General features: G+C 43.2%; 1 protein-coding gene across 1 annotated transcript; it reads right to left on the bottom strand.

Moving 5' to 3' along the window:
• Positions 1–603: 603 nt before the first annotated feature.
• On the bottom strand, positions 604–6,529 carry elp6 (elongator acetyltransferase complex subunit 6). The gene is made up of 7 exons (XM_061821199.1): positions 5,943–6,529; positions 4,162–4,240; positions 3,948–4,018; positions 2,989–3,113; positions 2,531–2,744; positions 2,298–2,465; positions 604–1,067 (listed from the first exon to the last, which is right to left on the bottom strand). The coding sequence occupies exons 1-7, from the start codon at positions 5,994–5,996 to the stop codon at positions 945–947; spliced, it is 834 nt and encodes a 277-aa protein (XP_061677183.1). The 5' UTR covers positions 5,997–6,529; the 3' UTR covers positions 604–944.
• Positions 6,530–10,137: the final 3,608 nt, after the last annotated feature.

A 10,137-nucleotide genomic window follows, 5' to 3' on the forward strand; every position in this document is an offset into this window, starting at 1 on the left:
GCCAACTCAATGAAAACTTAATTTCAACACTGTTGTGGTTATTAGTTCAATTCAAAAAGTGAAATTCACATATAAGGATTCGTTCCACTGAGTCGAATATCTTTTTTTATAATTGTAGCTGCCAAGAAACCCAACACACCATGTTGAGAAATTAAAATCATTTTCATCCATCCATCCATTTCCTTTGCCACTTATCCTCAAAAGAGTCGCAGGGAGTGCTGAAGCTTATCCCAGCTTTCAGCGGGCAGGAGGCAGGGTACACCTTGAACTGGTTGCCAGGCAATCGCAGGGCAAATCGAGACAAACAGCCGTACTCACAATCACACCTAGGGACAATTTAGAGTGTCCATTTAATGTTGCATGTTTTTGGGACATGGGAGGAAACCCACGCAGGCACAGGGACAACGTGCAAACTCCACACAGGCGGGTCTGGAATTGAACCCGGGATCTCAAACTGTGAGGCCAATGCTTTTACCAGCTGCTCCACTGTGCCTCCACAGTGATTTTCTATATATTTAAAAAAAAAAAAAAATCATACAAAATAAACACTGGTAAAAGCAGAAAAAGGGGATAATGAAAAACAAAATGTACAAAAAAATGTAGTTAGCTTTAATAACTTTTTTTTTTAATTAGCACAGTGGGTAGTAAAACTACAAAAAAATAGTTTCCGATTCAAACATGTATTGTGACCCTCATATTTCAGATGCATTACACAGATTGAATTAAATGCCATTTATATTGTTTATTACTTTTTTGTCAATAACACTATAAGGTGCCTCTGAATCTTCCCCCAAATAGTTGTTTTCAAAAATCCTTATAAACATTCCATAAGATTGAGATGTGCAGTAAAACCCATCATCTGTCCTGCCTGCTTCTCTGGCCAACATCATCCGTCATATTTCCTCTTTCTCATCACACACGAGGAATACGTTGATGTGCCGAGACTACAGAACAGCGCTGGATGTCCCCGGAGCGAAGAAGGAGGCTCCTCTGTCATGGACTTTATACTGAAAGGTCATTTTCTTCTGCTGACCGTCCGCTCGTCTCCTCCTGTCGCACACTTCCACCTGAACACACACACACACACATACTTATGGATATTTACGATTTACAGTAAATACAGTATCCAAAGAGCCATTTTAATATTTCCACAGTTGTTTGCCACCATCGGGTGACATCTTGGTGCCAAGGACCTATGTTCAGGTGACTTAAACCTCTTCATTCAGGCAAAAGGACCGTAATTGCCGCCCTATAAGCCGCAACTTTTTTCACACGCTTTCAACCCTGCGGTTCATGCGGTGATGCGGCTTATGTGTACATTTTTTTCCTAATGGCCGCAAGGGGGCACTGGAGCGGAAAAGGTAAGAGTGAGGCCAGTGGAATATATGTGCCGAGGAAGTGACTTTTACCGGTATGTTTGTTTGTTTGTTTTTTAAACCGGCCTTGTTAGCGCTGTGCTAACATTAATGCTGTGAATAGCATGTTGCTGCTGTGTTACTGCCGTGTCTCAGTGATTTTTACCAGTGTTTTTTCTTTTTAACTGGCCCTGTTAGCACTGTGCTAGCATGTTGCTGCTGTGTTACTGCCGTATCTCAGTGATTTTTATCAGTCTGTTTTTTTAACCGGCCCTGTTAGCGCCATGCTAGCGTTAGCACCGCGCTAGTGTGTTTCTGCCGCGTTTTTTTTTTTTAACCAGCTCTGTTAGTGGTGTGCTACCATGTTGCTTCTGTGTAGCTGCCGCGGCTGTTTTTTTTTTTTTTTTTTTTAAACCAGCCCTGTTCATGCTAACATGTTGTTGCTACATTAAGCTAAGCTAAGGTATGAAAACTTTGAAAACTCTTTCTGTGTACCGTCTTTCTTTGTCAATATCTCGTGGTTCAATGTGGGCACTTGCGGCTTTTACACAGGTGCGGCTTATGATGTATCAAATGGTATTTCCTTTAAAAATGTACTGGGTGAGGCTTATAATCGGGTGTGCTCTGTAGCCCGGAGGCTATGGTAGCCTTTCTACGCCATTGTGTGACTACATGGTGCAAAGGAACCAGGTTGAAGTGAGTTAAGGAGCTTCATTTAGACAAAAGTAGGACTTTGCACCCATCGTGAGGTGTCTTGTTGCCAAGTCGCTGTGTTGAAAGACAGTACAGAAAATGAGTGCTTTTCCACCATCTTGTAGCATTGGGACGTAATGATAAACCTTTTTGACCAGGCGCCAATTACTTTTATTTAAATGGGGGTCCGCTGTATTTGCATAGTATCTGTGGACTGATTTGACTGGCTGTGATGTATCAATGACTGACCTGGCCGTGGATGTCCCTGCAGTATCCCGTCGGGAGACCTTGTACGTGAAGAGCGAGACTATACTGGTGAGACAAACCCCTCCGCAGCCTCTCCAACCCTCCGTCACTTCCTACATCCTCGTAGTCGTCTTCTTCTCTGTTGCAGCGCAGCAGCATCACCACGTTGCCCTGCCGCCAAAGTCAAGTCAAGCTCGCATCCGGAATCTCCTCCTGCGGGGGGACAATCAACTCACCTTCAGTTGCGAGCAGACTGTGGCGCGGCAGTAATGGCTGAAGTCCAGCACGGCGTCCACGCTGACCCCAAGACTCAGCAGCACGCTCACGTCGTCCACCAGCAGCACGGGCGGCCTGCGCCCGGCGTTGCCTGCCCCAACCTCTGTGCCGCGGGAATGATTGACGCTGGAGTGCACAAAGTGGAAGAGACCTCGCAGGCCTGCTCCGGGATTCCTAACCGAAGAAGTGCAAATCAAATACATTCATTAATTAAGAGTTTCTGCTCAGAACCTTCAGGAGTGAAATCATGCTGGGGCAAAAATTGTTTTAAAAGGTAATTCGTTTAAAAAGAAACAAAGAAAATGGGGGAAAAAAATTCCAAACATGTTTTGCATACTGTCAATTTCATTTCTTTCAAAACTAAAAGGAGAGACTGCTGAAATTTGATTTTTGTGAAAAATACATCACAAGATTTTACCTGAGGAAATCCATGGCCTCACTTCCTGTGCTCACACCGTCAGGATTAAGAATGGCCAAGGATTCGTTGAGTCCTTCCAGGAACACCAGCTGACCTTTCTCCTTCGCCTGAGAAAGACTCACGCCCTCGACACGCACCACGTACAAAATATGAATATTATCTTTTGGCATCGTACTAAAGAGCTGTTTCTAATATTTTGGTTAGTTTATTTTATTACCCTGTTAATTACATGTTGAACAAATGAGCAGATAAATACAGCACGATAATTAACATATGGTTCAATTTTTGTCAATCAAAATGTGAATATTATCATTATTAAACTATAACCTTTACAGATTAACCTAACTTGACCTAAAAATTTGAATACACGTCCAACAAATTGTTGTTTTATAACAAGGAGCAAAATATGAAAAATTAGAAGTAGTAAAACTAATATATGTTGCAGAGGACAAAAAACACCCATCCATCCATTTTCTTAGCCGCTTATCCTCACAAGGGTCACGGGGAGTGCTGGAGCCTATCCCAGCTGTTAACGGGGAGGTGGCAGGGTACGCCCTGAACTGGTTTCCACCCAATCGCAGGGCACATAAAGGAAAACAGCAGCACTCACGATAACACCTAGGGGCAATTTAGTCTCTAATTAATGTTGCACGTTTTTGGGATGTGGGAGGAAACCGGAGTGCCCGGAGAAAACCCACACGGGGAGGGCTGGGATTGAACCCAGGCCCTCAGAATTGTGAGGCCAACGCTTTCCAGTTACCCCACCGTCCCGCCTGTGTGAGTCGTACATTTTGTAATGCCATCATTTAACGCCATCCATCTTTGTAAAGGCAGATTTCATTTGTTTTTTATTGGACCTTATTAGACAGGGGTCACTTGAGAGTTGATTTTATTTTTTTTAACATATTTAAGAAATCAAATCAAATTCAAAACAAGTGTGTGCTGGTGTGTAGTAGTACCAGTCTTTGGCTGACTGCACTGTAGTGACTTAACGACTGCGCCAGACCAATAAAGCAAACTTGGCAGCCCGCTGAAACAAAATATAACAAAACACTTTACTGCATTATCATTGTTATGAGGCTTTTTATTCACATGTCTAGTCTGGTTGTTTTCACTGATGTCATGTTATTCACATTGTTGCATATTATGTATGTATGTTTGTGTCATGTTCACCTCTGAGGTAGAATCCGAGGAAGTGGTGCATGAGGAAGGAGGCATCACTCCCCCTGTCGGACAGCAGCACAAACTCGCCCTGACAAAAAGCAGCTTTCATTATTTTGTGATGCGTGTCAGAAAGGTTGCAGGACGAGCATTGCAAAAGATAAACGTAAACCCCAAACTATGACTTTTCCCCTTAAATGTGGCCCAGACGATCAAGCATCAGCTCTATAATGAGACGACGCAGCGTTTGCTTTGTCATTTTAACAATTGAATAATTTCTGGCTAGTTTCAGCTAAATTTTAATGATGTAATGTCGAGTATTCACAAATTGTTTATTTTATGTATGCTGCGGATGATGATGATATTGCATTCTGTGATATTTAAAATGAGGATTTGAGGTTTGATACGTTGTGATGACGTAATGAACCGGAAGAAGAACAGAAGTGAGACGGACAGTGGAAATGTGGACGGTTGGGCGAAATAGTTTTTTGACCATCATCATCAACATCCATCATTATCCGCAATCCTCATCATTTTCTTTGTATTTTTGTTCATTGGCCCAGATTTGCTGTGCCCATGCAATGTGGAAACAATTTTATTTACATCATTTTTGCAGTTTTCTTCCAACAAACCACCTGCATCCTGGATTACTTTTGTTTCCCCCTTTTTTTGTGCACGTAAAGAAGGAATGATGGGTCAAGATGAGCCCGATTAGGAAACTACAGAGTGGAATAACCTTAAAGTGTGTACCAGGCCTAAAGTTTATTTGCTGCCCACTTTTAGTAAATTACAGTTATGTTTAATTTCTTTTAAAGTTTGTCTTGGAAATAAAGTGCAATTCTCTTATGTGCTACCCATTTTAATCATTATCAAAATAGTTTTTAATCTTCCTGTATCAAGGCAGTGTTAGTGGAGTGTCAATTTTCAAACAGCGTAGATTACAGGTGTCAAACTCAAGGCCCGAGGGCCAGATCCAGCCCGCCACATGATTTTATGTGGCCCGCAAAGCCAAATCTAGAGTTTCCATTTCCATGATTCTCGCAAAAATCTGTACCAAAATTTCAAATAGTCATATATCATAAATGATCAAGTTGAGATATTACAAGCATTTTTGAATAGGTGAAAAACACATTACCCTTGATTTCAGATTTGGATTCTGGCTCATAATTTGATTACGTAAACATGATGAGACGATTAAACATTTTTAATGTTTCACAGTTAAAACGGCCCTCTGAGGGAAACCTGAACTACAACGTGGCCCTCGAGAGAAGTGTGTTTGACACCCCTGGTGTAGAGTATTATGTTACAGCGGGTTAAACGTACAGTATTTTTAAACAAGTGCAGTAGATTTGTTAAATTCGGTTGTATTTAACTTTTACTACAGTCTCATTTAACATTTTCAACCTGTTTCAGGAAGGCATCCGGCGTAAAAATTGTGCCAAACATATATATGCGTTCATCTGAGATGACACGCTGTGGTGACCCCGAAAGGGACAAGCCGAAAGAAACACACACACACATGTGCATGTACATTGTAAAGTTATCATTATTTAAGGATGTGATTTGTTTTTAAACTGTATTTTGAAGTGTAGTGTTTTATTTGACTGTGAACTTCCGTTAATATTGAATATAGTTATTTGTTTTGGAGGGGTGAATAAAGCTAGTGCATGTCTTTTGAGGAACACCTTCATTAATTCTTTGTTCACACAGTAAATTGCTATCGGTAAGATTAAAACTTTAGTCTTACTTAGTCACTTGCACAAATGTGATTTAGTTACAAGTCTGTTTCTTACCGTGCCGAAGTGGTCCGGGCTCACGTTCAAGATGCTGTTGAGCTCTGCGAACATCGTTAGCCAAACTCGCGGCTAACAAGCCAGTCGATGCACGTCATAAGCACGCAGAAACTTCACGGTTGTATCTCGCAGTTCGGTTCTTGATAGTTAACTTTTAAAAACGTCGTCTCGCCATAACTACTTAATCAGAGTCAACATTATCATGTATTTATTTAAGTAAATTCGTAACGATGCTAACACCTCAGCCGGCTAACCCGAAGCTGCAGTGTGCAACCAAAGATATGCTCAAGGAAATCGTGATGGCTCACTCTTGGTCGATAAATCTTCTCCTTCGTTCACGTAATATAATATCACTTTTTTATATCATTGTATCAATTTGACACAACTAAACATATTTCAAGAACCCAACAAATAAAACGTCTTTTCTTTCAGCGAAAATTAATAAAGTAGGGCGCATCAAAGTCGGAGAACATCTTTGTAGCATGTACTGTAATCGTAAGCGAATATACAGCACTGAAGTTGAATTGTTTTTTAATTAGTTTCTTGTAGATTAATAATATTACCAACATGCTAATTCATAGAGATGAAGAAATGATTAAACGGCATCAATGTGCAATTTGACGTACTGTCCAGTAGGTGGCTCTCGCACACCTAAAACACACCAGGGCTGTGACTGGATTAAATGTGTGTCATAAATACTATCAATACAGTTTTTGTATAATAAAATACACGTCGACGAATTCAGGATTGAGCGCACACACAAATAATGTAAACATTTACTGTTTTCTTTGCAGATTGAGTTGGGCGGAATGTGACACATGGCACACCGAACAATAATCATTCAGCATCATTTTCATTTGGGCCTTTGCTGACTTTCATCCCAAGGGATGGAAAATGCTCCTACGTGTCTTGATTGTATTTATGTGTTATTGTAGAAATACCCGCATACACTATATTAATGAAATTATACTAGCCAAATTCTGTGTGTGCGCGCGCAGCATGTCAAGATCCTTTTTTTGTGCTCTGCCGGCATTTAGTCAGCTAGTGATTGGTTGGGAATGTGGTGGAATGATGTCGTTAGTTTGAAGGAGTAAGCTCTGTGATTGGCTGCCCCCCCCCCACACACACACACACAGATGCGCGTGCGCACACTTATATATGCGCTATGCAGGCATGCATGAATGCCCAAGTCATGCATGCATGTATGCAAAATACATTTACGCAGTCATCTTCTCAGGGTCCCATTATCTGAATACTATACTAATATTATTTGATAATCTCAATATCACCGCTTCTCAGATTCTTAGTACCTTTTCATCCTGTCGAGGTGTCATCATCTCATCCATCATCCCAGTTTCTCAACATCTCAGTGTCTCTTCATCTCATCACAGCATGCAACAAGAGGGAGTTCAAAATTGCGCAATTAAATAATGCTAAACGCTGACTTATATTCTGAAACGCCGTAGACGGGATAACCAAGAGTAGCACAAACATTTCTGTAATTGTATACCTCCAAATAATTGCTACTTCAACACACACACACGAAGTAGCAACACATACAAACAGTACTCTTGGGCATATATTCCATTCATTTTCTTCGCCGCTTATCCTCACCAGAGTCACGGGGAGTGCCGGAATCTATCGCAGCTGTCAACGGGCAGGAGGAGGGGTACACCCTAAACTGGTTGCCAGCCAATCGCAGGGCACAGAGAGACAAACAGTTACACAATTTAGGGTGTCCAATCAATGTTGCACGTTTTTGGGATGTGGGAGGAAACCGGAGTGCCCGGAGGAAACCTACGCAGGCACGGGGAGAACATGAAAACTCCACACAGGTGCGTCCGGGATTGAACCCGGGACCTCAGAACTGTGAGGCCAACAATTTACCAGCTGGTCCACCGTGCCGCCAACTTTTGGCATATATTCTTCTTGGGGGAAAGATGACGATTATTGGAACGATTTGTGGACCTTCTCTGCCTCTTCTTCTTGCTGTAAATTATTCTGCATCCGTTCTCATAGAGCTCAGCGCTGCTCGGCGTGCTGTGGCACAACGTGGTACTACGCTGAGGGCGTTCAACTCTAAATTTAGACTGTAAAAACTCATTTATAAAAAACCTAAAAAAATCTGCAATTAATTGTGTGTCTCCCAGGCCCTCCCCCGCTCTGTCTGTTGTGCTCCATTGGTCATGTGATGCCAAATTGTTGCCATGGCAGCCCCGACCACTTTACTTGTTTCAACTCACAGCCTCTACTTTGTATTCGTGTGCACGTATGTGTGTACGTGTGTGATTAACTGTTGTGTTTGTTTCCTTCACACTACAAAAGTCTTTTCTTCTTCTTGACTAAAATGTTCCTTACACTCCCCCCATCCAGACCCCCGTCCCCTTCTTCATTTATCCGAAGGGACACAAGGGCACCTCGCCCGCCACTCACTAGCACCCCCACACACACAAAAAAAAACTCAGCAGTAGCACCCTGGGAAGCAATGGCGACAATAGGGTGTTTTAACCCCTTCATTCCTCAGACGTTCACAGGAGAACACGTACAAAGAATGCCAGCCTTGTACGTTTGTGTGTGTGTGTGTGTTTGCGCGTGTTCTGAAAGGAGCGTGTGAACCTGCCAGATGCTTTGTGCAATGTAAGTTTGCATATGAGCACTATTATATTACTTCAACCAAGTGATTGCTGCTCTATATGCTGTGTGCGTGTGTTGATATGCAAATACATAAGAAAAGACACCCTCAGGATTTCATAAAACACATCTTGTTGCAATGTTCTCACGGGCAACAGTTTCTTCATCTGAGAATCCAGTTGACCATTTTTGGGGGGGGCTGAAATGACATTTTCCATTTGCGTCTAATGTTATGTAACGCTATGCACCCTTACGCGTTGTTCCGCCATGTAAATTCCATAATTTGTGCAACGCAGAGTAATGCTATGCAAGGTCTGTAACTTCCCATCGAGCGGGTAACACGGGTAACCAGTATAACACGTGTAACAACATGACATCATGTAGTTCATGTAACGCATGACACGTACATGCAGTCATGTTGCAAATTTGTGTACTGCAAGTACCGTCGCGGCACATCATGCGTATCATTCATATAGAGCAGGGGTGTCAATACATACGCCACAGCTGCCAAAAGCTGCAAAAGCCCCAAGTGCCCGCGTTGAAAACCACATTGAAACACGAGATATTTACAGAGAAAGAGGGTAGAGTGTGGTAAAGAAGTGAAGAAACTGTCACGTCCCATCGGAACGGGAGTAGGACCCAAATGCAGGACTCGGACGATGCAAGGTAGTTCGGGGGGAAACGTTTATTATTTCGTGGTCGGGGATCGGGCAGGCAGTCAGGTGCAGCAGCGGTAGTTGGGACGTCGGGCGAAGAGAGCAGGTGAGCGGGCAGGCAGGAGTCGGTACACGGGAGAACGATCAAAGCAGGCGGAAGTGTCAAAGGAGTCAGGCTTACGGGGTTGGTCGGAGAACAGGCGAAGGTCGGTACACACGGGTTGTCGATCAGGGATACGGGAGTACTCGAACGGGACATGAAGCTCAACGAACTGGCGCCGACCAGTCGTCATCGGGGTCATATAAATACACAGGATAAATCAGCCCGCATGAGCCGCAGGTGTGCGCCTCCCAATCAGCGCAACCGCGCGGACACCCGCACAGCCCGGGCTGGAGCGGCAGGATCTTGACAGAAACGGGTCCAAGCTAGGTGGAACAGTTGGCGGACGGTGTCTGGTGTTCTATGTGACAGAAGAGTCTCCGCTAGTGAGTATATTGGTCGAAGGGTGCTGAGGATGGAGCTGCCAGGCAAAAGAGCGAGAGGAAGACCAAAGAAAAGGTTGATGGATGTAGTGAGGGAGGACATGAAGACAAATGGGTGTTAGAGAAGAAAATTCCCGAGAGAGACTTAGATGGAAAAAGATGACATGCTGTGGCGACCCCTAACGGGACAAGCTGAAAGGAAAAGACGGTACACAGAGTAACGCTAACGCTAGTGCCGCTGTGCTATCCCAAACGATAGTGCCGCACTAACGGTAACAGGGTTGGTTAAAAAAAAACATACTGGTAAAAATCACTAAGACACGGCAGTAAAACATTAGCGCAGTGGTAACAGGGCCGGACCGGTAAAAGTTACTTCCTCGGCACATACATTCCACCGGTCTCACTCTTACCTTTTGCGCTCAAGT

The sequence above is a fragment of the Syngnathoides biaculeatus genome, chromosome 5, assembly GCF_019802595.1.
Source record: "Syngnathoides biaculeatus isolate LvHL_M chromosome 5, ASM1980259v1, whole genome shotgun sequence".
Lineage (NCBI taxonomy): Eukaryota > Metazoa > Chordata > Actinopteri > Syngnathiformes > Syngnathidae > Syngnathoides > Syngnathoides biaculeatus.

What these genes read in the sequence shown, in the direction of transcription:
- elp6 (XM_061821199.1), bottom strand. Translation starts at nt 5,996, where the DNA reads ATGTTCGCAGAGCTCAACAGCATCTTGAACGTGAGCCCGGACCACTTC. An exon ending in GTGCAGTCAGCCAAAGACTG is followed by an intron (nt 3,114 to 3,947) that starts GTACTACTACAC and finishes GTGCGTGTCGAG; the next exon opens with GGCGTGAGTCTTTCTCAGGC. An exon ending in GAGGCCATGGATTTCCTCAG is followed by an intron (nt 2,745 to 2,988) that starts GTAAAATCTTGT and finishes TTCTTCGGTTAG; the next exon opens with GAATCCCGGAGCAGGCCTGC.